At 45.8% G+C, this 27915-nt stretch overlaps 1 protein-coding gene across 3 annotated transcripts; it reads right to left on the bottom strand.

Moving 5' to 3' along the window:
• Window positions 1-390: 390 nt before the first annotated feature.
• On the bottom strand, window positions 391-27915 carry DPF2 (double PHD fingers 2). 3 transcript variants are annotated; one of them, XM_082203675.1, is made up of 12 exons: window positions 27747-27915; window positions 23434-23594; window positions 22531-22638; window positions 20221-20384; window positions 17704-17796; window positions 15486-15564; window positions 14386-14427; window positions 8714-8851; window positions 7764-7892; window positions 6325-6437; window positions 5489-5570; window positions 391-3671 (listed from the first exon to the last, which is right to left on the bottom strand). In XM_082203675.1, the coding sequence occupies exons 1-12, from the start codon at window positions 27776-27778 to the stop codon at window positions 3595-3597; spliced, it is 1218 nt and encodes a 405-aa protein (XP_082059801.1). In that variant the 5' UTR covers window positions 27779-27915; the 3' UTR covers window positions 391-3594. The 3 variants fall into 3 exon arrangements, with proteins under 3 accessions (XP_082059801.1, XP_082059803.1, XP_082059802.1); XM_082203677.1 differs by lacking the exon at window positions 27747-27915 and adding an exon at window positions 25395-25558; XM_082203676.1 differs by lacking the exon at window positions 14386-14427.

Raw genomic sequence — 27915 nt, forward strand, 5'->3', positions numbered from 1 at the left:
TTTACACTGAACTGCATTTGTCATTTTACCACTCATTCACTCAGTGTGAGGAAGTCCTTTTCGAGCTCTGAAATCTCTTTAACAACTCTGAACAAGTTAGTGTCATTAGCAAGGTTGACCACCTCACTGCTCACTCCTAACTTTAGATAGTTTATGAACAAGTTTAAAAAAGGACAGGGCCCAATACTAATCCTTGGGGGGACTCCACTTTCTGGTCCTTTTCAACTCTACAATTCCGATTCAATACTTCTCTCCATTTGGAGAACTGCTCATTTATTCCTGCCCTTTTGCTTCCTGAAACTTAACACCTTGCCACTTCCCTAATCGCATCAAAACCCCGAAAAATCCCAGAGCACCAGATGATTGTTGGACAGAGAAACCGGAGAGTGCTTTCTGTGTAAAAATGATTTATTCGCTAATACTTATTACAATACCTTAAAATAAAACAAAAAAGGTAAAACACACTTTAGCTTCAGCTGCAATTTAAAAAAAAAATGTGGGGGGCGGGTGAAGAGCCTCGGCATACCATAACCAATTCCAAGCCTAAAAAATAAAATTATCTGCATAATTTATTGCCTGGGGAGAGGGAGAAACATAGCCACCAATTCATTGTAAAACTGGTAATGGCTGGGCAGAAGGGCGCCCAGGTGCAAGGAGCTGCAGAATCAACTTGTGGCAAAAAGGGGGCGGGGAGATGAGGTATTCAGATCAGCTTCTGAGTGTTCAAGGAATAGAAAGGATGTGGGTTTGAAAACTCAAGGCCCACCCCTCCCCAAGATGAAGAGAGCACTGAAGCAAAGCCCACTTTAAAAAGAAAAAAAGAACATGGCCCATGTTCTTATATACCCTTCCCAATTCCCCTTCCCTCAAACCAACAGATCTAACCTGAGCATAAAATCTCCATAATACAACACTGCTTTAAAAAAAATAATCCCCTGCAAAAAAAGCTATTTTCAACCCACCCCCACAGACAAAAGACTGCAATAAAATAATTAGTCCAAACAAGCCATTTTGGTGTTTATTCGGGTTGTGAGTTTTAAGACACGGGTGTGATGCTTTGAACGAGGACATGCCCCCATCTGGGGTTGGGACAGCAACTCCCCCCAACGCAAGGTTTGCCCACCCCACCCCCCCTTCATCAACAGGCCGCCTCTACCTGTTCCCTCCTACCCAATCCCAACCAGCTATGGGAGAGAAATCAAGTGCAAGGTTAAAGAAACCAAAATGGCTTCCCTGTGTGGGGTTGTGGCCCCCAAGGGGATCCAGGGCTGTAAGTGCACAATGACCCCACCTCTCTTGACATCCCTTATAGACTCAATGGGGAGTCTGTGGACCTTTTTAATCCTGAAAGCCTCTAGTCCACAGGGCATAGCAAATGAGGGCAGGGGTGGGTGGGTGAAAGCTTCCGTTTTGGTTCCCAAAGTGCCTCTTTCCCCTTCCAAATACAGCCCTACTAAGACCCACCTTAGCTAGCAGGGCAGTGAGAACAAAGGCAAGGATGGCACCCTTCCTGCAGTCTGGCTGGAGGTGTGGAGTCTGACTCCCAGCAGCTCCGGCAGCCAGCAAGCCCAATGGGTCAAGAGATGATGATGGGTGCCATAGCCCAACAATATCTGTTGGGGGGGGAGATAATTCCCCACCCCTGCCTTAGGGAAAGGTGAGGCAAGAGGCTGCAGTGCCCACTCACAGAATGGATGTTAACTCGGTGAGGCAAGCTATTCTAAAAAGAACCAGCCCCCTTTGCTTTGCCAGTCCCCCTGAGTCTTCAGGTATTGCCTCTGCAAAGATGCATGCAGAGAAGGGCTGGACGCATTTTGGGGGAGTGCAAGAGGATGTATGACTGGGGCAAGGGGCTTTGGAGGTAGGTATGAAGTCAATTTTTAGAAAAAACAGGCACATCATTAGTATATTACACAGAACCCTATTCCAGAGAAAAACACCTCTCCTCCCCAAATGGGGTGCCATACAAAGGGGGTCAGGGGGAAGACAGGTGGGAATTTCCAATGAAGGTTTTCAAAATGTCACTTCTTATTAAGGACCGGTTCCTCCAGAGAGTGGGGGTGGGGAGGTGAAGAAGGCAACCAAGGGGGAAGGCAGGATGGATGCAGAAGAGAGCTTCCGTTCTTGGAAAGGGAGGAGGCTTCCGCATGCCAGCTTGTTTACTTCTCCTTGGAGAGCAGCCCAAAGGTATAAGGGCTCGCCCTCCACCTGCAGATGCGCACACAGAGAATGTCAGGGAAATCAGGACTCAGCAAATAGGCATCAAGTGAGGCTAGGGAAAGAAAAAAAGAAGTGACCCGCACAGGCAACCCCAGAGATCTGTGGCCAACGTCCCCAGAGAGGCACGCAGCACAGCGGGGAGACCAGGGTCAACTCCTGCCAACAAGCTCTGCTCCAGGGAAGAAAGAGCTGCCGGCCCTCCATTCATCCACTCGCATATTCCTGTAGAGGCCCATATGGTGGGAGGATGATACGAGGGGAAATGTAAAATGGTGCCAGGACTGGAAACATTCCCTCGAGAATTAAAAACATATTAAAACCCACCGTGGAACAGAAATGCTGCTTGGGGGGGGGGTGAAGTCAACACCCCATGTTAAGGGCTTGCTAAAGAGAGGTGGGGGAAAGTGCTGGAACCCTCTCTCTGCTCCCCCAATCCCCCACCCCAACACAACCCCCCGATAAAAGTATATATATAGCCTTGTGCGTGTGAAAACAAGGAAGGAGGCAATGGTGCTTTGTGTTAACAACGGCAGGGTTCTTTGGGTCAGGATCCAGCCTCCATCAGGACAAGGGGAAGCCTCAAAAGATCTTCCCTGACTGAGGTAAACGAAGTCACTTTGTTTTCACACCTGCCTAAGCCAAGTCCTGGTCCACACTGTTGAAGGCCAAAGGTAGGTTTTCCACTGGACAATGCCTTCCCAGAGTTCTCTCGGGTCTAGGAGGCTGCTCCAGACCAGAACCAGATCCATTTGTAATTATATAAGGGACAAAACCACTTTCTTATGGAGAGGGAGGAACAGGTGGTCAAGGGCTGGAAGGGAGCCTATAAGCCCTGTGGGTAGTATCAAGAGTGCTCGTGGTGATTTTGTGTTTTAAAAAAAGTTTTTAAAATTGCTGGCTCTGCTTTTGGAGACATAGAAGCCTGCAGATCAGCTGTTGATTCAATAGCACAATGTTAGTGAGATGAGAAGGAGTCGCCTCCTCCCAGCAAGCCCAGTTCGGTCGGAATATATTTCTATATATATATATATATATATTTGTCCTTGAGTATTAAGGCCGTAGATATGATGATCTGTTTGGTGCTTCTCAGCCAGCCTGGAGGCAAGTGAGGAAAGGGCATGGAGAATCCTCCCTCCCAGGAGGAGCAGGGAGAGAGAGAAAGAAGAAGTTCTAAACCCAAAAACCGCTGCGCAGAGGACAACGGAGAGAGCTGGCAGGGGCTGGATCCTACTGGTGAAGGAGACACTGACCAAGAGTGGGAGGCAGCATAGGAAAAAGACTAAACCAAGAAAGGGAAAAAGAGCCCTGCAAGGTAGTGGACAACTGGAGGTTCCTCTTTCAAGCTCCCTTTCTTCTCTGCTGCCCCAGCGCCCATCAGGAGGAGTTCTGGTTCTGATAGATGGAGGCTTTCTCCTTCAGCAAATCCAGACACAGGTGACAGCTCCAGCTTCCTGCAACAGAAAAGAGGGCAGGGGGAGGGATAAGACCCCTATTGCAGCAGTGGGAGAACCAGTGGCTCTCATGAACTCCCAACAACCACAACCAGCATGGCCAATAATTATGATGAACTGCAGTTGTAGCCCAGAAACATCTGGGAGGTGCCAGGTTACCCATCTTTGAGCTGCTGTTAAATTTGGGTGAGGGATGCTGCACAAGCAAGTCCTGTTCAGTCCAAAAGTGATACTCTTTCTTCAAAGGTTAACTCAGTGATACTCTGAGAAGGGCTCCTCTCCCTGATCATAAACTACAAGACGGGACATACTGAGAAAGGGTCTCCATTAAGTACTTGGTTATTTTAGCGTAATATCAAATTTATTCTATGCTTATTGAATTGCTGATTTTGCCCTTTTTAAACCCCAGAGCCTAGGACTTGCTGATCAGAAGGTCGGCGGTTCAAATCCCCGCGACGGGGTGACCTCCCATTGCTCGGTCCCAGCTCCTGCCAACCTAGCAGTTTGAAAGCACGTCAAAGTGCAAGTAGATAAATAGGTACCACTCTGGCGGGAAGGTAAACAGCGTTTTCGTGTGCTGCTCTGGTTTGCCAGAAGCGGCTTAGTCATGCTGGCCACATGACCCGGAAACTGTATGCCGGCTCCCGTGGCCAATAAAGCAAGATGAGCGCCGCAACCCCAGAGTCGGTCACAACTGGACCTAATGGTCAGGGGTCCCTTTACCTTTACCTTTGAAACACAAAGTTGTTTCAAATGTTGTATGTTCTGATAATAAGTTAATGTTTATTGTGAGCCACCAACGTCGAAGTGGAAAAGCGACTTATAAGCAAACTAAATTTAAGCACAGCAGACAGCGGTGCACACAGAGTGTCATTTTGTCCACCTCCTTGTTTACAGATATGTGACTTGTCCTCTCTGGAGTGTGTGGGATGCATTATAGCTACACTAGACACACACTGTACACCAGCAGAACTTGACGCCACAGCAGGGGTGTCAAGGATGAGAACCAAAATCTACCATGTATGAAATGTTTGCTCCGTCCCAAAACTACAGCCCCTTCTACTGGTCTTACAGTAGACAGGCAGTCTGTGGGCCTTGACTGGAAGCCCTTTCCAACTAGGCCTCGGAAAAGCCTGAGCTGTGACCTGCGACTCAAAAAAGTGATGTAAAGATTAAACAGGCGATTTAAGATTAACACAGGCTACCTTTGGCTGTGGGCCTGTTGCTGGAAGCATCTTTTCAAAATCCCAAGTCAGCACCTGCTCAGGAAATGAGTCAGCAAGCTGCCTGCTACAAGTCACCAGTGTTTTGCCATGTCATGCTACATGCAAACTTTCTTCTTTTATATAATTGGCAGGCTAAGGCAGGTTTAAAATCCCAAAGATGTTTTTTTAAAAAAGATCCTATTTGATTTGTTAAGCAGAATGAGGCCCAGAAGGAACTTTTCTTCTTCTTCTTTTACTCAATTTAAATTGCAGACCAGTTAATTACAAAACAGGTGAGCAAGCTGTGAAGAACAGCCTTTTATTCTATGCCCCCAAATAGGATGCTGCCTTATACAGAGTCAGAACCTTGGTCCACCGAGCTCAGCAATGGCTACACTGATCGGCAGCAGCTTTCCAGGGTTTCAGGGAGGGGTCTCTCTCTCCCAGCCCTACCCAGAGACACCTGAAATTGAACCAGGGCTTCTAGTCTCCAAAGCAGTCACTCTTTATCACTGAACTATGGCTTCCGGAATTCCCTAGGCAAAAACCAGGAGAAACTCAAAATCGCACAAAGGTGGGAAGATGCAAACAGGGAAGCAGAGAAGTACTCACCTTCCGGTGGTTCTGACATGGGTGGAGTGAGGCAGTACATATGGTAGCCACGGTCACAATCGTCACAGAAGAGCAGCTGGTCCTAAGTAGGATGGGGAGGGAGGAAAAGCCAGAACAAAGGAGAATGCAAATTATTCCACTTCTTTTCAGAAAGGGAGAAAATCTGTCCTGCACCCCTAAAATTCAAGGTGTTACAGTTTAATCTATCCAATTTATATCCCACCTTTGCTTCAAGGAGCTTAGAGAGGAATGCAAGCTGCTGCCACCCTTCAGCCTCACGACAACCATGGGGAACTAGAGATGGGGAACTATAGGCCTGGGGAATGGATGTGGCCCTCCAGATCGTACTATCTGGCCCTCAGAACTCTCCCCCAGGCCAAGCCCCTAATTGACTTTGCTTTGCACTATCCTTGTGATCTTTTTCCTGGCTGGGAGGTAGCCTTGACCTCTGATAAACACTTGTCACTTGCCTAGGAGGATGGAACGAGGGGTGCGTGTAGAAAGCGGTCTACTGTAAAAAAAAAAAAAGGTTAAAATTTACATTGTTTGCTCAAACCACTTTGGCCTATGACCCCACCTGCCACCAGGCATTTAATGAGTTGATTTTGTTCTGCTGGAAGTGTGCTTCCTGAGGCTGTAACTGGGGGCGGGGGGGAGTGTCTATGAGAATGTTACAGTTTTACATGAATTGGTGTAATGCATTTAAATTTCCAGATGCAAATTGTTGAGACCTTTTAGGCATATAATATAAAGAGGGTCATTCAGGATGAAAGGACAGAGGGAGAAGGGATTCAGTCATGCAAAGGGCAGTGGCAGGGGACAGAAAGGGTACTCACATCGTTCTCAGAGGTGCCACAGATGTTACAGCACTTGCATTCAATACACTGCCAGCGGTAGGTCTTCACCGCCGCCATCATAACTGGTGTGAACTGCAGGCATGAAGGGTGTCCTGGTGGGGAGAGACAGTGGGGCAGGCATTAAGACAGGAAGGTTGTGTGGGCACCTCAGCAAGCGGATAAGCAAACAAAGATGTTGCACCTCTTCATCACATTTGCTGCTCATCTTTTCTCCAAGGAAAACCAGGTTGGCAAGCATTTTGACAGGAAGAGGGAAAGCGCTACTGAATTTTATTCTCACAATGTTCACATAAGACCAAACAACAGAATATTGTAATTACTTTTGGAATGGCATACAAAGGATGAAGAGGTTAAGGCAGTTATTATGATACACTGAGCTAGAGATTTTGGATATAATATTCAAATGTCATATTGGGGGAAAATATGGAAGGAAGAAATTAAATATACTGCATGCTACTTGTTGAAAGAAATTATTATGAAAATGATGTATTGCTGGTATTTGACGCCGAGTAAAATTGCAAAAATGTATAAAATGAGCTCAAATTTATGCTGGAAATGTAAGGGAATAGAGGGTACTTTTTACCATATGTGGTGGTTATGTGATAAAGACTTTTAGAAGATGATTTACAATGAGTTAAAGAAAATGTTTAAGGAATTATTTTTTTAAAAAAACCCAGAAACCTTTTTATTAGGTATTATGGGTAAAGAGATACTGAGAGAAGATAAGTGATTATTTCTGTATGCAACAACAGCAGCAAGAGTACTACTAGCCCAAAAATCGAAGCAAAAAGAAGTGCCATTGAAAGAGGAATGGCAGGCAAAACTAATGGAGGATGGCAAAATTGACAGGAAAGATCCAAAACCAGGAAGATCAAGTATTCTTACTTTATTTAAAAGATCACTGTAAAATTTTAAAGTCACTGACAGGAATGTGAAGATACTTTAATGTGAAATTCTACTGCATTTTATTTGTGATTTATATAATTATTTGGAAAACATAAAAGATGCAATTAATTATAAGACAAAAAGAGAACCCATGGAGGGAAGTCCGAGAGGTCAAAAGAACCTGATAAATAAGAGATGAAAAATGATTATTGTGAAGATGTTTAAAATGTGGGAAATTAGTAAAAAAAAAATTATAAACAAAAACAAAAACCAACAGAACTGTTTTGTTTTTTTAAAAAAAAATATATCGCAGCTTCAGGAGGCAGCTGTAAGAACATGCCTCCTGAGCCTACTTCATTTTTCTTGTTTAGATTCTTTTTGAAAAGGTTGTTCTTGGAACCAAAACCAACAAGCATGGGAAGGTGCAGATGGGAAGGATCAGAAGTGGAATGCCAAGCAAGCCCATAAAACTTACGCAGGACACCCAAGCTCTTGGCAGGATCTGGCCCCACTGCTCCCCACAGTTCATATACCTGATCGTCCACAGTCAGAACATGAAACCAGCTCTTCAGGTTGCCCTGTTTTCTTATTGATCTTGGAGTCTCCAAGGCAGAAGTCGCAGTAATTGTTGGGCAAGGCCAAGCCATCCGGACCTTTCTTGGCTATTGGAAAAAGGGGTTTTAATCAATGACAAGACAGAGTCAAAACAGAGCCCTACACACACACACTCCACCCAGACCTAGGGGGAGTTTATTATTTTTAAACTGCAGCCCAGCTTCTCTCAAAGGGAAGGGGTGACCACAAGAGAAAAGCTTCTTGTGTGCATTCTCAGCAGCACTGTCCCATTGCCACTACAGGATACAGGCTATAGCATCTCATCCTGCTGATCGTTTTATGCTAACCCTGTATTCACAGCCTACTTAAAGAGAGCAGCTGGCTCTTACCTATGGCTCGGACATACGTAGGTCCAGCCCAGGGCTAGGCAACCTAAGGCCCATGGGCCACATGCAGCCCAATCGCCTTCTCAATCTGGCCCGCGGACGGTCCAGGAATCAGCATGTTTTTACATGAGTAGAATGTGTGCTTTTATTTAAGATGCATCTCTGGGTTATTTGTGGGGCATAGGAATTTCTTCATTTTTTTATTCAAAATATAGTCCGGCCCACCACATGGTCTGAGAGATGGTGGACCGGCCCACGGCTGAAAAAGGTCCTGGTTGTGATACAGCTGCTCAAAGCACGACAGGCTTGGTCACTTGCTAGCAAATGCCACCATTCTGTCTGAAATTGACTCCCTTAGTCCTTCAATTGGCTCATATAAATCCTGACATCACAACACGACAGTTAAGTGTGGGACTCGCACTTGGTCTATCCCTTTTTCCAGGGCAAATCTTGACATCCAATTTAAACTGGGCTAGAGGAGAATTTACATAAAGAGATCTTAAAGTTTAGAAAAGCCCCAGAAGGAGGAGGAAGACACTTACATTTCTGCTCCTCAGATCTCTGTGATACAGGCGTGGGGGGCTGCGAGTCTTCCTTGTCCTCCCCCTCCTCCTCAGCCAGGTGGGAGTGCGCATAGTGGTAACTCAGCCCAGGACGGTTCTTGTAACGCTTCCCACAGACTGAACAGGAAGAAAATTTTAAGGCAGACAAGACACAGGTTTGAGCTTCCCGTCACCAGAGAGGCTGCCTTCCTTCCCCTTCCCTTCGCAATGAAATTATCCCATTCTCAGCCAATTTTTATCCCCTTCTCCCCCCACCCACTCCAAAAAGCACACACTGCCCACCCCCTCAATGTGCTACTGCATCAACCTGTTACAGAAACAGAAACTGCACAAATCTCAAAACAAGGGTGGGGAAAATATTTGCTGTTGCTCAGCACCAGAACCAGATTTCTAAACACAGTGGTAAGTTCATGTCGTAGCACCCTTTGCGACCTGCACTCAGAATGCTCTCAAAGCATCTCCACACACCCCCAACCAAACAGCAATGAACAAAGGGGATAGTACACAATTGTGTATGTCTGGCACTCCAAGTAATCGAAGACTCTTAACACGCACAGCACATGTTTCTGGCCCTCATGAAAAACGACCTGAAACCCTGTTTGTCTGGTTTCAGAAAGGGAAAAGCTAAGAGCAGATTTCTAATGGCCAGCTTTTAGTTGCCCTGCACAGCTCTTCAGCCTTGCTGCGTCCACTCTTCCCCAATTGCCACCCCACCATTCCTCCACCTTCCACCCTCAAGCCCTTGGCAAAAAGAAAAGAGCAATTTGTTTGAAGATCTGGCTCTGATTCAGAATTGCATTATGGATATCTAAAAGAGAGCAGGTAATACCCGCAGCTCAACAGCCTAGGCTGAACCACCAAAACAGCGTGCTCCGGATTTGGAAGTAGCTAAGGCACAGAAACAAGGAAGTGAGCCATATCTAGCAAGGAACACTGCTTGGAAAAAACCCCGCTGGGGCTGGAGAACATACACAAACACACAATCTCCCATAAACACTCCAGGTCTAATCAAGTTCTGATTTCAGAGAGGGAGACAAATGTTTTCTAAAGCACATTAAGTCCAGCAAGTCTTTTGCACAGCGACTGGAAAGCCAATTTGCAGGGAAAAAGTAATGGCTCTCTTAAGGGCTGTGTAAACACAGCTGATTAAGTAGGGAGCCTATGCTGGCAGGCTCCCTCCGCAGAGGCAGTGGTTGCTACATGCTGCTTCCAAGGAGGCTCAACATAGCTTACAAAAAAAAAAAAAAGCTCACTTTGGCGTAGCTGCAGGAGGAGAAAAAACAACCTCCGTCCTCTTTCCTTGGGCTATGGTTCCAAAGTAGCTCTTCTCTCTCTCTCTCTCTCTCTCTCTCTCTCTCACACACACACACACACACGCACACACACACAGTGCAATGGGACCTTGTTCATGAAATACTGAGTTGTATCCAGTATCAGTCATGCTCAACAGTAGCTGAGCCATTAATTTCCAATTGTGTCTACTCCAAGGAGAACTTAGATGGATACAATCCATTGCGTGCTTCTGGGCAGAAGCAGAGTGCTTTTCTCTCACCAACAGTGCAGAGCCACGTATCTGGGATTAAGGTTAGGGATACTTGAGACAGCCAACAATTCTCAGTTAAAAATAAATAAGTCCTATGTTCATTCCTGCAGCCCACTTGCTCATGGCACCAGAAAATGGAGGCAAGGCTGAATATACTCTGCAAAGTTGCTTCATTCCGATGTTTTCCTTTGCAGAACCGACTCCCGGTTTTCTTTAAAAAAATAATAAAATTAAAATAAATTAGTTCTTCAGACTTGCATAGATGTAAGAAGGTAAGAACCTGGCAACAGGCCAAAGGCCCATTCGGGCCAACAGGGACCAGCCAGATCCCTAGGGGAAGCCTTTAAGTAGCGCCTGACTCTGTTCTCCTCGCGATTCCCAGCAAATGGGATTTAGAGGCATACACTGCCTCCAACAGAGGAGGGAGAACATATTCATATTGAGAATTTCCATTCCACCTTAAGGAGCAGACATGGGATTGTTACGTGTCACATGTATGTTTACATTCCAGCACAGTATGCTGGGAACTTCCATTTGTGTATAGCTTTTGCTTTTCACTGTCTTTCTGAGGAGAAGAAAGGGAGACGACATGTTTTCTTTGTCCTGATTTATGCTTCATAAATCTTTAGCTGTTAGTATGTTTCCACAAGCCTCACGCCTGTTCTGTTTGCGCAGTATGTTCTGCTAATATAGCGTGCTCAGGCTTTTGAAGTCTTGAGTCGCTGATTTACGTCGCACCAGAGATCAGGAGATCGTCACGGCTGGAAGGGCATGATCCAGCTAGGGGCTAGCCAGCTTGCATCTTGACTCCCGAAGGATGCTGACAATTCATTGTGGCTAATAGCCACTAGTAGTCTGACCTTCCATGAATTTCTCTAATCCTCTTATAAAGTCACCTAAGTTGGTGGCCATCGCTGCCTCTTGTGGGAGCAAATTTTGTAGTTCAACTATGTGTGTGAAGGACTTCCTTTGTCTGGCCTTAAACTTCAAATATTCGGCTTCATTGGATGCTCCTGAGTTTCAGCACTTTAAGAAAAAGAAATGTCTCTCTATAGGCTTCAAATGAAGGGCTGGGCAGGATTGCCAGGGGACAGGGCTTATACCCCTGTGGGTCTCTTTTCTGCTCAGAGTTGTAAGCAAACATTCCCAGAATAGCACAATCCTGCTGTTCCACAACTTCTTCAGCAAGCTCGGAAGGCTCTGCCACATGAGGGCTGTGCCTGAGATTAGCAGTTTGAGCTGCCGCCCTGCCTTTGCTCAGCTCCCTTTCCTCCTCTGGTTGGCTAATTCCAAGGGAAGGGAGGGGTAAAATCAGGCTGCTCTGCTTGACAAATCAAAGTCTAGCAAATGTAAGAGCCTTCCCATCAGCCCCAGCAAGGATGACCAATGACCATGGATGATTGGGGGGGCGGGGTTTAGTTCAGGAACATCAAACCAACGGATTTAAATTACAAGGAGATTCTGACTAAACATTAGGAAGAACTTTCTGGCAATAAAAGCTGTTTGAGAGGGGAACAGACTCCCTTGGAAGGTGGTAAAAACCCTTTGGGGGTCCCTTCCCACTCTACAATTCTATGAGAACAGTTACAGGTCCCAGTATTGTTGTTGTTGTTGTTGTTTCTATACTGCCCTTAATCTAAGGATCACAGGGATGGAAGAAGTAATAGTCGAACAACACCTAGAGACCCAAAGCTGAAGAAGAATGACATAGTAGATCATGAAAGTTTTTGTGTATATGCACTGTGTCAAAATACAACTAGAGGAAAAATGATGCTATAAAACTCATTATTGGGTACAGGATTCTTTAATACCACAAAAATCACTCTAGATTTATTTTGGGAGTCTAAAAAAAACAATAAATCAAGGCAAAATATAAATATAAATTCATTCTCAGAAGCCTGCAATAATACTTGAGGTACCTTTTCCCATGATGCTTAAATGTTTCTAAAAGAATGAAACATTAAACTGAAACATAACTGATTGAGGTTGTGGCCAAAGATGGCCTTGGCCCTTGGTTCAAGTGGCTATAAGAAGGAGCAAGAGTCCAAAGGGCAGAGAAAACTGAAGACTCAGGGCTTAGCCTATCATTAACAGAGCTTATAAAATTCCAAGGCCTTTTGGACCCTGGGACTGTGTTAATACATTATCTAGCTCTGGAAGGAATAACTTGGCTGCCTAGCACATCTAGCTAGGTAGGGTGGAGGATGATATTCAACAGCTATCCAGGATAAGAAGAACTCAGCCTATGTGCCAGGGATAGGGGACCTCCAGATGTTGCTGGACTCCAACTCCCATCACCACTGACCATGCTGGCTGGGACGGATGGGAGTTGGAGCCCAGCACATATTGAGGACCAGAGGTTCCTCATCCCTGCTATACACCAAAGCCCTTGCAGATCAACCACAGAGTGCTGCAAGCAAAGACCACAAAAAGCTGGTCTGCAGTTCCAAAACTGCCGAGTGACTCATGCAAGCGAGTCAAACTAGAAGTCACAGGAGAAAGCAAAAATACACAACAGTTTCACTAGCCAATATCCATTCCCCCAAGCAAAATCCAGCATCTTCTCAAGGAAACTAGATATTAGACAGAACTCTGCAGCACTCACCCTCCTGCAGTGCAAAGTTGTAAATAGCCTGATCACCCAGGCCAAATCAGAACATGCCAAGTTTACAAAAAAGGCTCTTATTTCTACCCACCTACCCTTTCAAGCCAGAAATAAGAGCCATGGGCATGTGTGGGCATGTGGGAGTATTTGTGGGCATGTGGGAGTATTTGTGAGCTACTAATTTTTGTGGCCTTTAAGGCTATACTCCTGGTGTGGCAGATCCGGTTGCCCTGGGAGCAACAGGAAGCAAGAACTCAAAGTCACATACTGAGAGTAAAAAAACAAAACAAAAAAAAACCATCTCTCTTTCCGACCTCTGGGTCAGAACCAAAGGACAAATTTCTGCAACTGCAGGAGTGAAGAGAAGGCCACTCTAGCCTCTGACACTAGCCAGAGATCAAGGCCATGTGGAAGTCTCCCCCCACTTTTCCTAGGGGATCAGACAAAGAGAAGATCCACCAGAGAAGAAGCAGTTTCAAGACACTTGCTTCCCTCCTCCAAACATCTGCAATGACTACAAGGGCAAAGACGAAGGACATCCTAGCCCATCATCAGCCTAAGGGCTACTAGATAACTGCATCACTTCCTTTTCAGTAAAAATATAAGGCAGTCCCACAAGAATTTAAATACTAGTAGCAACTCACCACTTCATTCTAGGTCAGGCAAATCTATCTCCCTTCTAGCCATTTCCCCTGGTGTCTCTTGTCCTTTCAGGCACAATCCTAACCCTACTTCTCTAAGAGGAAGTCGTAATGAATTCAACTGGTCTTGCTTCTAAGTGGACATAGATAGGATTGTGCTATTAAATAAGCCTGAGTGCAAAGACAGATTTATTTTTGTTCATGTATGCCAGGGGTGAGCAGACAGGCTTGAGGAATATACTTTGTGATGGTGGTGGTGGTTTTACAGTAGCTGGGCAGAACACTCTCAAGTTTTAAAGAACAGGGTGCCGCTTATGAGCACATGATGAGTCCAGGAATGTGTGGTCAGTAGCACAGCGAAGCTCACAAGTCCATTGTTATAAAAATCTGCTGCCCGTTTCTTTTTCAGCAACCTAATTTGGGGCTGGAAGGGAGGGGAAAGCGTTTTCATTTGTTACTGCTAGACAATAGGAAGACAGAATTCCTTGCCAATCTACTGCAAAACATCCTTATGTACTTTCTTCCCAACTCAATGCACAGCACCTTACAATAACAATGCTTATTGAATTTTAATTGCTAGGAGCCACTGAGGGAGATACGTATTTATCCAAATTTCCAGACAAAAATTTATCACCTTTCCCACAGCAACTTGGAGAGAATTGGGCCAAAAAGCTGGGTGCTAACCCTATTAGGCCACACACACTAAATAAAAACCTGAACTGCATTATCATATGAGGGAAGGGGTTTTTTTGTGCCCTGCATCAAAAGACCTGCTTTTCAAAAAAGAAGAGTTTTTAAAACTAACATTTCAGAAGAACAAAGTCAGGAGGAAATAAATAGCAAGACAGAGAGAATGGACTACCTCGGTCAGGAGGTTTCGAGGTATGCTTTTGTTTGTAACTATCTGAAATACAGAAAGAGAATAATGAGAGAAAAGGTGAAAACACTCTATAGGCCACACACATAACATGCACACAGTAAAGCTATATACAACGATTAAAAGGGAGAAAAGAAAAATGCTTACTGGTGTTATTTTAAAGTAAAAAGGGGGAGTATAAAATTCTTACAGGACAGTAAAAGGAGAAGAGAAAGAAAAGTAATTTCAAAAACTCATTGTTTGCAATTTTGAAAATTCTGGCCAATTACCCCCCACCTTTTACGTTAATAACCAGGTTTGCATGGGCGTTCATTTCCAGATTGGCACACAGGGAGCAGCTCTAAAGAACAGAAAAGTCATGCAATATGGAACTGGCAAAGGCAGCCACACGCAGCTTGGGTGTCTGCACACAAACACAGCCCCCCAATGGACTGGTAAAGAGATACCAAGGTCTATACACGTCTTGGGATCTGCCAGAGGAAGGCAGGGCTGGAGCACTGTGGCTGAGCACCTGCTTTGCATCCATGAAGCCCTGGCTCAGTCCCCAATGTCTCCATTTTAGAGGACCAATGGTGGCAGGGCTAAGACCCTGCATGGACAAGACTGGGTTAGTCTGCCAAGTCTGTCCCAAAGGAGATGAGAACATTGGTAAAGTTATCTCCTATTGGGCCGACTTGAGCTGGTGCAGAGGTATGTAATTTTGTGCACTTTCACAGAACTCTTCACCAGCCAGAATAAAGCGCTCTGTGAAACAGGAAAATTTGCACACCGGGCAAATAAAAGGCATCATTTTATCAGCCTAAGATCTCATCGAAGCAACTGCCCATACCCAGGAGACTCCAGATAGTGCCAGACCTCCAATGCTCCCAAACTAGACAAGTAATGTTATAGCCTCCAAGAAGCTCAATTAAAAAGCAAGGGACCAAGGACAAGTAGCTCACACAGCCCCTCTTTCAAAGAAGTTTTGACCTCTGCATCCTCCGTTCCCCCACCCTCCCCACCACACCGTCCTCCTATCTAGGAAAAGCAAAGGTGTTCTGCTCACGGCAGCTGCGTCCCACAGCACGGCTCGCCTTCTTACTCACTGTCACAGGCATACGGTTTGTCTCGGTCTTCCAAAATGGCTGCATCCAGTTTTTTCCGGGCGCTCCCAACTCCTTTGCCCTAGGAAGCCAGAGAGGAGGATGTCATGAGCAAGGGGGAAAATGCCTCACCCAACAACCCCTCACCGAAAGAACCTTGAGGTGACATAAAGTGGGAGCTGAAACAAATAAAGTAGCTGTTAAGGAGGCCTGCAGGAAAGTTAAGCAGATTCAGTGCCACAGGGTGAGGCAAGGGGAATAAACAAATTCATGGCAAATGAGCTGTTATTCATAAAAGGATCTGAGTAATGCCAGTTGCTGGGGGTTGGAGGAGAGAGGGAGAGAGGGGAGAGAGAGAGAGAGAGAGAGAGAGAGAGAGAGAGAGAGAGAGAGATGCCTGGCCACACTGGGAGACATGATACAGGCTAGGTAGTCTATGCCAGACTTTCCCAACCTAGCACCCTTCAGACCACATATCCTGGACTGAAACTCCCAATGGGTGTTGGGAGTTGTAGTCTACAACATCTAGAGAGTGTACGTTGGGGGAATGCTGGGTGTGATAGAAAATATAGTCCAGAATATCTGGAGGGCACCCCTCTGCAGGAAGACCAATGAACATATAATCTAGCAAGGAATAATAACAACTACTAATATACTCCTGCTGGACAGTTCTTGTGGGTCCAAGGAATTCAAAAACACTTTCAAGCCCTTTATGAGACTATTAAATTAGCTGATTTATCCATGGGTAAGAACAGTATTATAGTATGATCTGAAGACAGTGACCCCACCATTATTTAGATCTATGAGACAGGAGATAATGACAGGTGCCACACTGAACTCTTCCCCCACCCCCAACAGCGCAACTGTTAGATCCGACATGAAGAAAAACATATGTGGTTCCCACCACGATGGCTAAATGTTTTCTCTAGCCATGATGTGCACCATGCATTTATGTGATGCACCATTATTTACATATAATGACCTTCAGAGGAGAAAAAAATCACACGCATTCTCTTTCTCAAGTAACATAGCCATCACCAAGATGTTTTAAGGGAACAGTTGCAATTGTCATTTTCAGGGCTGAAGTCTTAACTTTTAAAACTGTTTTGTTTGTCTTTCAGTATGTTTTCACCACTAGAATAGGGTAGGACAGTTACTTCAGTAAATCAAAAAGCCAAGCAGAGGGAGTCATACTAATGAAGTGCTGCAGAGTCGATGAGCTCAGCTGGCAATATTTTAAAAGACAATCCACTACTGCCCCACAGTGGCACATGCTTTGAATGATTTTTTTCAAATTTCTTCTTCTATTTCATTATTATTCATATGACAACCAATATTGTGCCAAGCAATTATAGCCCCAGAATCCCCCCTTCCCCCGCAAGGATAAATCATCCCTTTCCTTTAGTATTTACAATTACCTTGTGTTTATGGTGTTATATCAATTTCAACCTTTTAGCCTTGGGGTATGGAGGCAGGAGAGTGCATCCATGCATCTTTTTCCCAGGGACAACAAGGTTTATAAAACTACAGAAAGGCAGACTGAGAAATACTTGGACAGGGATGGAGAAGCTGTGGCCTTCCAGATGATGCTGGACTTCAGTTCCCATCAGCCACAGAAAGGATGGGATGATGGATACTGTAGTACAGTGGTGCCTCGCAAGACGAAATTAATCTGTTCCGCGAGTCTCTTCGTCTAGCGTTTTTTTCATCTTGCGAAGCAACCCTATTAGCGGCTTAGCGGATTAGCGCTATTAGCGGTTTAGTGGCTATTAAAGGCTTAGCGGATTAGCGGCTAAAAGGCTATTAGCGGCTTAGCGGCTTAGAAAAAGGGGGGGAAAGCGGGGGGAAATCAGAACACTCGCAAGACGTTTTCGTCTTGCAAAGCAAGCCCATAGGGAAAATCGTCTTGCGAAGCAGCTCAAAAACAGAAAACCCTTTCGTCTAGCGGGTTTTCCGTCTTGCGAGGCATTCGTCTTGCGGGGCACCAATGTACAAAGACGTCTGGAAGACCACATGTTTTCCCCATCCCATTGTCACTAGTCTCTACGAACAATGGTGTTCATTCCTTTCCAGCACCCAACATATTTTGGGACAGCCATAGAATTATCTTGCCTGCCACTGCCATAGAGCCCCAGTGCTCCTTTCCACTCCATGCAGACTCAAAGCGCACACTGACTCAAGACTGAGCAAGTATTACTGAGCCCCAATATGTGAGGTGTACCTTGGCCTTGCCTTTGCCTCGGCGTTTTGGCGTGTCTTCTTCATAGTCCTCATCATCTAGATCATCCAAGAAATCGTCAGGTTCCAGAATCCGCTAGAACAGAGAAGCAAGACTACTGTAGAGAAAACAAACAGATTCAAAAAGACAAGGGGGAGGACAGAAGACTTGGAAGTCTGGCTAAGAAGCACCCCCTCAAATGCATTCTAGTTAAACCAATGGCAATGACCACCTAATAGTTTCATTTTCACTGCAGAGCTTTCAGGTAACATTAAAAACTGTCTTAAGGACATAAGAAAAGCCCTGTTGGATCAGAGCAAAAGCCTATTCCCAGATGTGGGGATCCTCTGGCCCTCCAGATGCTGCTGAACTACAGCTCTCATCATCCCCGCGATTTCAGCAACATCTGGAGGGCCAAAGGTTCACCTGTGCCCTATGTAGTCCAGCACATTGTTTCAACCAGATACCTATGGGGAACTGAGAAGCTGGGCATGGACTCTTACTGTTCTTCCCCAGCACACGATACTCAAGAGGCATGGTACCTCTGAGCCTAACCAGGGACTGAAAACCTGTGGTCCTTCAAATGTCACTGGACTCCAACTCAGATGAGTCTCAAACAAGAAGGATTATGGGAGCTGTAGTCCAACAACAGCTGTAGGGCCACAGGTTCTCCCTTCATCATCTAGACATACCGTATTTTTCGCTCTATAAGACGCACCAGACCACAAGACGCACCTGGTTTTTGGAGGAGGAAAACAAGAAAAAAAATATTCTGAATCTCAGAAGCCAGAACAGCAAGAGGGATCACTGCGCAGCGAAAGCAGCAATCCCTCTTGCTGTTCTGGCTTCTGGGATAGCCACACAGCCTGCATTCGCTCCATAAGACGCACACACATTTCCCCTTACTTTTTAGGAGGGAAAAAGTGAGTCTTATAGAGCAAAAAATACGGTACATCTAGACATAATTTGTTGAATCGCCTAAACTATCCATTTAGGGCCACCTACACATCTTGCAGAGGCAGATTTCATAGGCTTTCTGTAAAGAAATACTTCCTGCTCTCTGTCCTGAATCTTCCAGTTGGTTAGAGCATGGAGCTGATAACACCAAGGTTGCAGGTTCGATCCCCGTATGCAGCTGCTGTATACTCCTGCACTGCAGGGGGTTGGACTAGATGATCCATCAGGGTCCCTTCCAACTCTACAATTCTACCTTTAAGCTTTATCAGATGACCCTGGGTCATGGTATTAACAAGAGAAAGTCTTCTATATCTTCACATCATATATAATTTCATGCTTTCTTCTCGTCATATATAATTTTATTCGTCGCTACATTTATATTCTACCTCTCTATCAGAGATTCTTTAGCTGTGATTCCTGCACTGCATGGGGTTGGACTAGATGATCCTTGGGGGTCCCTTCCAATTCTACAGTTCTTTGATTCTATGAAAACGCATGGGCTCAAAAAAGTGCATTTCATGCCCACATTTCAAAATCAGCAAGTGCTCTTTCTCTCTTTTCTCTATTGCTCTCTCTCACACACACATCCTGTCTTCCTGGATGCTGGAAGACAAGCTACAGCATTCCGTCGTCGGCTGCCTTACTAGGCTATTAGAGTTGATCCTGGGAAGCAGCCAGTGTGTATTATGACATTCAGTATCTCACCAAGCCAAAAAACTTGATGAAAACCAGAAAGTGTCATTGCACCACCACCTCCTCCCTGTTCGCTTCACCCCCACCCCCATCCCAGCATGGCTTTTGCAAAATAGACTGGCTTTCATTTCACACTAAATTCTACTCTGGTTCAATTTTTTTTTAATTTTTCAAGAAAGCTCTTGCAATCCAAACCAATAGTTTGTAGTAAAAGGGTGGAATTGGGAACAAATAAAGCTGAAGAAACTGGAGCAGGGGAACAACAGAAGAGACCTTGGGCTGGGCTGAGAGAAGCATGCCTAGCACCACAGTGGAACAAAACACTGGTCCGTGAAATGATTTTTCTGGCAATGAGGATCTTTGAGACAGAAGCAGTCTGACAAGCTGAAAGGACACTAGCAGCAGGGGTACGGCTGTGCACTCCTTGCGTCTGTGCACACAGACGCAAAAAAGAGGCTCTCAGCTCTCTCCCTCTTCTGCATTTGAAGCAGGTTTTGAGCCCTTATGTCTGAGGGGAGAAGCTGTTGAAACAGCAAGGGGTGGTGGGATCAGCAGTACTTCCAGAAGTCATGGGCTAGGAGCCTAAAGCTCCACACAGCTCCTTATTCTGATGTAAACTGGATTTAAGTGCTCAAACTTCAGCAACTGTTTGTGCACTTGTTAAAAATCTGAACAATTTATTCACGCAGCAAACTTCTGTTTTTGTGGGTACAAAAACTAGGTCTCCGTGGTGCAAGATTTCTATCCATTCTGTAGTTAAAGGCAAGAACAGCAGAAGAGAGGTAGGAAGAAGCTGCGAGGAGCCATTCATATGTTACCATGGAGCCCCCTTTCGAAACAGAGTCAATGCTACCCTCTGCCTGCCATTACCTTCCGCGCGCGACTATTGGCAACAGGAAACTCGCCGAGGCTGTCTTCGTCAGTACGAGGATCGGGCAGACTGCGCTTCTCAAGAGAGTCCGTCCTCAAAAGGGCCTCCAGGCTGCTGCCATCCTGAGAGATCAAACCCTCTTTCTTTAGGGTCTGCTCAGTGTCTACAGAAGTAACATCCAGAGGGTTGGCTGTGTAATTTTTTGGCTATGTACTTAAATTTGTATCCTGCCCCTCCTCCCAGAAAAGCCCAGGGTGATAAACACCAAATGTTTAAACTATACTATTTAAAATAAAAGAACATGTTTAAAACAATTTTAAAACATCTAAAAACATTTTAAAGCAATCACATATGCTCACAGTCACTAATTTCAAGGTTGCCATGGTCAGTATCTGTCAGCCATCAAATGTTTGGGTAAACAGGAATGACTTAAATTTCTCCGGGAAGTCAGTAAGGAGCAAGACACTCTCAATCTCACCAGGTAGGGAATTCTCCAAACCAAGAGCCAAGAGCCAACCAAGGGCCTCTGCTGGCCGTTGCTAAAACTGCCACCCACATCACCAAAGGAGAAGGACTGGAGGCTCCAATACATGGTGGAAGGAAAGAACGCACTGGAGGAGGGATTGTGAACCTCAGTTAAGGAAGCAGAGCCCATTGAGGAACAAAGCCTTTGAAACACCTCCCCTGTGAGGAAAGGTTGCAACATTTCCGGCTCTTTAGTTGACCAACAAGGTAAGAGGCAACATGGTAGAAAAATATAAAATTATGCATGGCAGTGAGAAAGTGGATACAGAGGGGTTTTTTAAGGCATCTAAGAGAAAGAATAACAAGCAAAAGGCAGAGAGATGAAAGAACACATTTGGGTGAAGGCAGGGCCTGAAACTGAAAGAGAAATCAAAAGGGAGGATGCTACAGCGAACAATATAGTCACATGCCGTTGCTACCACCACCCCTTAGGCAAATGAGAGGACACAACTCACTATGTGGATGGCTCACATAGAATCGGGCTTGCTTCAGGTTACGTGATTGGTGTGTCTTTTTCATGAAGAACAAAGGGTATAGTATGAAGGTTGTTACCAAGTGATCCCCTGGTCCGACTAGTCAGACCTGTGCACATATGCATTGGAAAGGATGGGGCAGGGTGTGGAGTATTGGGCTCTGCTGCTCAAAGGCACTCGGTGCACTTTTGGAAAGTGGCTGCCAAATGCTCAGTCTCTCATCCCATCCCCAACAACCTCAGGCCAGCTTTTGGTGGGGTGGGCAGGGGTAGCAGCAACTACAATTTCTGGCTCGGCCAGCAAGGCCAGACGAAAACCATGATTCATGCATGTAAAGGCCCTCCTATTTCATCTATCCCTGGCTACAAGATACTTGGCCCAAGCAGAACCCTTTAACAGCCAATACAAACAACTGTTATCACCTGTGGCCCTCCAGATGCGGAATCTTGGAACCAGCCACAGCAGAAGAAAGGGAAGGGGGGGAATTCCCAAGCTGGAGGGGCTCCATTGCTCTGCCTTCCAGCTTAGGAAAAATTCCTCTTCCCCTGTGTTTTGCCAAAATGTGAGCATTCCAGGAGAAACCTAAAATCCAATGTAAATGTGCTACAAAGTGTGAATCTCATGAAAAGTCAGCATGTCAGGAGTGTAATTGCAATTCTTATTCCTGACCCATTAAAAAAACTTTAAGGTTTGCCTTGATTTGGGATGTGGAACTTGTGGCCCTTCAGGTATTCCTGAACTGTAATTCCCATCACCCCTGACCACTGGCTATGCTGAATGCAGCTGAGAAATGTTGGAGTCCAACAATAGAATGCAAGCCAAAACAGTTCATCAAGTCAGTATATCAAGACTTTAATAAGTTCTCATGTATTAATAGAACAGCGGTGGGTACCCTGTGGTCCTCCAGATGTCACTGAACTACAGCTTCCATCATCTGTGGCCACTGGCCATGCTGACTGGGGCTGATGAAAGGTTTAGTTCCACAAGCTCTGGTGGACCACTCGTTAGCCACCCCTGCATTAGAGATGTGATGGGATAAATAGGGAAAGGGGTAGCCTTTGAATAATATAGGGCTCAAAGACTTCCAAGGGTTACTAAAATCAAAACAGGATTTTACCTGGAAGGTTAGAGATGCTGATAATGATGCTCCTGAAAGCACAGTTGTGTCGGTGATGCAACTCACCCTGGCAGAAGAGGTTCTCTCTAATCAGTTTGCTATGATGTACAAACCCATCCCCAATCCCTAGGAAAAACTAATTTGATCCCAAGTGAAGTCCCAGCAGCAGCTCAGAGAGAAAGGAAAATATGTACCTGGTTTAATGGAAGGGAAGGAAAGCCTTGGATCCTCAGGAGGGTGAGCACGACGTTTTTTCCGCCAGCGCCGAGCCGGGTAGGAATAGAGCTGGCCAGATGCCAAACCTTCCAATAAAAAAAGCAAACCAGGACAGAAAAGGAAGAAAAAGAGTAAGATTATCAGTTCAATGCAGCCTTTCAGAGCTCTAGCCTTGAGCACTTCCCCAACAACCCTCACTTCAGGAATTAACACAGCCACACCTTAAAATCCATCCTAGGTAAAGGTAAAGGGACCCCTGACCATTAGGTCCAGTCGCGGATGACTCTGGGGTTGCGGCGCTCATCTCGCTTTATTGGCTGAGGGAGCTGGGGTACAGCTTCCGGGTCATGTGGCCAGCATGACGAAGCCACTTCTGGCGAACCAGAGCAGCGTATGGAAACGCCGTTTACCTTCCCGCCGGAGCAGTACCTATTTATCTACTTGTACTTTGACGTGCTTTCGAACTGCTAGGTTGGCAGGAGCAGGGACCGAGCAACGGGAGCTCACCCGGGGATTCAAACCGCTGACCTTCTGATCGGCAAGCCCTAGGCTCTGTGGTTTAGACCACAGCACCACCCACGTCCATCCTAGTTTGCCGCTAATCCGCACAGTTGATATGGACCAATAAATAAAGGACTATGCAGTATATGCAGATAGGCTCCCTGAAATAAGTAAAGATATTTCCATGAAGGAAAAAGAAGAGACCTACCTCTCCCCACCCACCCACTTCTCAGGTGAGCTGTCAAAGAACAGGTGCAGTGCCTTATCAAAAACAAGCACATCTGCTGCCGGACCCCAGAGTGTTACAAACTGCAGCCCAAACAAGAAAACCACAGTGCCCCTAAACTTCAAGTTTTCACAACATCCTATGTGTATCCAACCTGGCCCCCTGTGCCGCTTCTCCATCCAGATGTAGCAGTTACTCTGCGCCACTCCAGTCTGCGAGTCCAGAAATGGCAATCGGACACTTCTCTCAGCACACAGTCGAGCATTGTAGTTGTGGCACTGCTCCATCGCGTCCTTATAATATTGTTCGCCAAGGCTGGTAGGAGGCAAAAGCAAGCATGCGTTAGAACATGGGTGTGCCAACTTCAGGCTTGATAGATCCACTTTATTCTTAAAGGACCTTAGGATGCACAAACCAGCCATTTGCAAATAAGGAGCAAGGTGCCTCTTGAACATATGCTCAGCCCATAAATTTGCTGGGCGAATTTAAAAGAGGACAAAACTGATGAGAGGAACATAAGTAAAAACACTGTTTTCCAATGAAGCTGAATGTGGGAAGACGCACAGCACTTAGCTAACCTATGGAATTTGCTCCCACAGCAGCTAGTGACTGCCACTAACATGGATGACTTTACAAAATTAGACCAATTTATGGAATATAAGGCTATCAGCAGTAACTAACCATGATGACTATGTTCTTCTTCCACTGTCAGAGGTGTTCTACCTCTGAATACTCAGCTTGCAGGCTTCCCCTAGGCACCTGGTTTGCTGCTGTAAGAACACGATGCTGGACTAGATGGGTCTTTAGTGTGATCCAGCATCCAAGCTATTTTTATGTTGTTATGGTTTTCACTCAAGCTTTCTTCATGTCCTCAATCTAATTGTGGGGAAACCTTTTTGCATTGCTATTGCTAAATCACTGGGCATCAGAAACACCTTCCTCAAGATCTACCAGTGAAGATCACCTCACGATCTACCAGTGCATCCAACTATACCTTCTACTCCTGTAGAGGAAGTCTTTCCCAACTAGATAGTTCACCAAGAGTCTAGGTTCACAGAACTATAGAATTGGAAGCGACCCCAGGGGTCATCTAGCCCAGCCCCTTGCAATGCAGAAATCTTTTGGCCAAGGTGGGGCTTGGACCCACAACCCTGAGATTAAGAGTCTCATACTCTACCAACTGATTGACTACATCACACAAAAAGAACTCTAGGAAGCTAATAATTGCAACAATGTTGAACTGGGGTGCAGAAAGTACAGTGGTACCTCGGGTTAAGAACTTAATTTGTTCCAGAGGTCCATTCTTAACCTGAAACTGTTCTTAACCTGAAGCACCACTTTAGCTAATGGGGCCTCCCACCGCCGCCGCACAATTTCTGTTCTCATCCTGAAGCAAAGTTCTTAACCCAAGGTACTATTTCTGGGTTAGTGGAGCCTGTAACCTGAAGCATATGTAACCTGAAGCGTATGTAACCTGAGGTACCACTGTACTTTAAATTTTAAGGTGTCAGGATCGAAATTCTGATTACAAAGCTGGTTTTAAGCTTCCCTTCTTGGAACAAAAGAGAGAGGCATCTGTAGAGCTAGCTTTTTATATTACCACATCTCATTTTCAATCTATTACAATCACAGAAGAAGGAAAATGCCCAATTCTATTCAATAATCCCATTAGTGAAGACTCAGATGGAGAGTTCTCAGAGCAAAGCGGAAAGGGAGGGAAAAAATACATTGCTTGCATTTATATTCTTGTTCTTTAAAAATCTGTGGTGTGGCAGCAATGAAGTTTCCTTAATTGAGCAGCCTATAATTACAGTAATTTTACTGTTTCAATCTCGCCACATAAAGTAGCTGAGGGAAGGGAATAGAAACTGGTGGGCATCAGCTTGCTTTGGGGGGAAAGAATTTAATATCTTTGCTGCCGGAGGAAAAAAAGCTTGTTGGGGGGAGTAGAGGGATGAAAGAGAAAATTAGGTAATTAAATTGCAAGTCCACCTTGTTTACAATGTTTTATAATCCTCTTGGCGCTCTATCATCAGTTGTAGCAGCTATGTGAAATTTAGAGGATGCAAATCAGGACAGAAAATTGCCACAACCCGGGAAACAGCTTCGACTGACCAGCTGAACTATGTGAGGGTAGCTGATGGGAACATCCCCTGCATGCGAAGACAGGCTCTGGCAGATTGAGTCAACAAGACCAATAGTGGGCCCAGTGGTCAAGAAGGTGGTTTCTGCAGGAACTGTAGAGGGAAGTGAGGAGCAGTTGGGGCTCATCAACCTGGAAAGGTAGCTCACCTAGGAAAAAGAAAACTCTGATCCAAAACCTCCACTGCCTTGCGGGATATCTTCAGAAGAAAAGGCTAAGGAGTAAACACTACACAAATCCACAGTGGAGTCCCTAAGACTGTTGGAGGGCACTTTCTATGCCTCCTTCCAGCAGCTCCTGCAGCCAAGCTGGGGCCAAACAAATTGCTCTGCTTTACTTTGGACCACCATCAGCGAGGCCAAGGAGGGGCGAGGGTTGTCATCTGGGCAGCCCAGGACTTCCATACATACTGCCCAGGCTAGCGCCGAGAGGTAACTTTGGTGCTGCCAATGCAGCAGTCTGACTTTACTCTCAGAGGCGCACTCCTTTGTCTCTCAAGACAGATGGATGCCAACAACAACATAATTGCAAGAATGTATCATACAGAACCTTCAGGTACCAACATACCATATGCCAGGGGTTGCCAACATGGTGCCCCTCTGGGGACAATTCCTAGCATCCCTGACCATTGGCTATGCTGGCTGGGGCTGATGAGAGCTGGAGTCCAGAGCCACATCGAGGGCACCACACCTGGAACCTGGGTCCATCCTACATCCATTACTTCTTGATTTCCAATACCAGCCGCGTACTGTATAGCCAAAGTTGCCATCTTAAAATTCTACACCAGCTCAGAAGCTTAGCTTTTCTTATGTGGAAAGCAGGCCCATCACTTTTTCTCCATTCGAGAGCAATGGAGCAATGACCCATCGATTTGCACTTCTGCCCACCTCCCATTAGCAGTCCTGACCATTATGGGTCATGGTTCCTCTTTCCATCCTGCCTCTTTGGGGCAGGAATTCAAATCATTCTCTCCCCTACCTGAAAACTTCTTTTAAACTCTTGCAAGAAGGTGGGTCTTTGTGCTCTTCACTCCAGCCTCTCCTCCTACTGGGCAAGCAACTTTCATCTCTTCACTTGTTATTCCAACCCCTGGAACTTGTCCCTGACATTGCAAGGGAGGGAATCTGTTTTTCCCTAGCACAAGGACGAGGTACCTTTTGCCCTCCAGATGTTATTGGACACATCAGCCCCAGCCAAGCATGGTCAGGGATGATGGGAGTCGTAGTCCAGCAGGGTCACAGGTTGCCCATCCCTGCCCTAGCTTCTCTAGCCACCCTACCTCTTTGCTAGCCAAAATCTCTTGCCACCCTTCATCTCCCATATAAAGAAGAGGAAGATAAGGTGGCTGTGTTGTGTTTTAACTGTGCCCCCATCACATTTTATTTCTGGAGATCTGAATTGAGTGGGTGGTAGATCTATATATTATGTTGTCATCTTAAATCCATTTCACTCCCCCGCCCCAATTTTATTCTGGATTCTGATAGAAAGCGGGGAGGAACTCATTCTTACCCCCATGACTGGAATCCTACTTTTTAAGAGTGATTTTTTCCTACTTTCCCCTCACTCCATTTTAAAGACTTTTTTTTAACGGTATAAGATAGTCTCTCTTGACACACACTCCTCTTAAAAGTCCACTCCACCCACACACACTTTTTTGAGGGACCACCAGGTGTATCCCCCGCCCCCCCCCCCGCTCAAGACACAAACTGTATCTGTTTTCCTGAATGGGTATTTCCCCCTTTTCCCCACACCCCATTTTTCTTTCACAATTACTGTTTCAAGGGAAGGAGGCTGTCTTCCTCCCGGCCTCTTTCAGAGCTCCACGGGGGGCATGAGGTAGAAGGACCATTTTCCTCATCATTCCCCATTTTCTTTTGGGACTTTATGGAAAGTGGGGGGGGGGTCCTGCTCTTTTCTCCTCCCCCGTGGGAGCTCTACTTCGCCTCCCTCTCTTTTTTATTTTTTGAGCAGCCTTTTATTTTTCTCATTCCAATCCCCCATCCCAAAATTTGGGATATTTCAAGGTGAGGTGTCCTCTTTTCCATCCACTTTTAAAACTCTGAGACGAAGGCACCCTCCCCTCTCCTCATCCGACCTCCACCCACAGAAAGGGAGTTTAATTTTTTATTTATAAAAACTTCAGCCCTGAACAATAAAAAGAGCCAACAGCTGCCCCCTCGCCTCCTATTCCGCCCCCAAGTCCACCCCGATAACAGAATGGTCTCTCCTACGACCCTCCTGCGAGCATTTCTCGGAGATTCGGGCTGTACCATTAGAACCAAACAGGGGAGGGGAAGGGGGGGAAGAACGAGAGTTGCACTCACAGCTTCACCACATTCTGTACCACCGCCGCCATCTTCCCCTCTGCCGCCTGGGGCCGCGGAGTACTTAAGTGCGCATGCACCACCGGCCGTTCGAGCTCACCAGGGCGACTTCCATAAGCACCTCACTCAGTTCCACGGCATGGCGCATGCGCCCCGCTACCACCATCTT

The sequence above is a fragment of the Podarcis vaucheri genome (assembly GCF_965113315.1).
Source record: "Podarcis vaucheri genome assembly, chromosome: 16".
NCBI classification, from domain to species: domain Eukaryota; kingdom Metazoa; phylum Chordata; class Lepidosauria; order Squamata; family Lacertidae; genus Podarcis; species Podarcis vaucheri.

What these genes read in the sequence shown, in the direction of transcription:
- DPF2 (XM_082203675.1), bottom strand. Translation starts at nt 27,778, where the DNA reads ATGGCGGCGGTGGTACAGAATGTGGTGAAGCT. An exon ending in CAAACCGTATGCCTGTGACA is followed by an intron (nt 14,428 to 15,485) that starts GTGAGTAAGAAG and finishes TCTGTATTTCAG; the next exon opens with ATAGTTACAAACAAAAGCAT. An exon ending in CATGTCAGAACCACCGGAAG is followed by an intron (nt 3,672 to 5,488) that starts GTGAGTACTTCT and finishes TTTCTGTTGCAG; the next exon opens with GAAGCTGGAGCTGTCACCTG.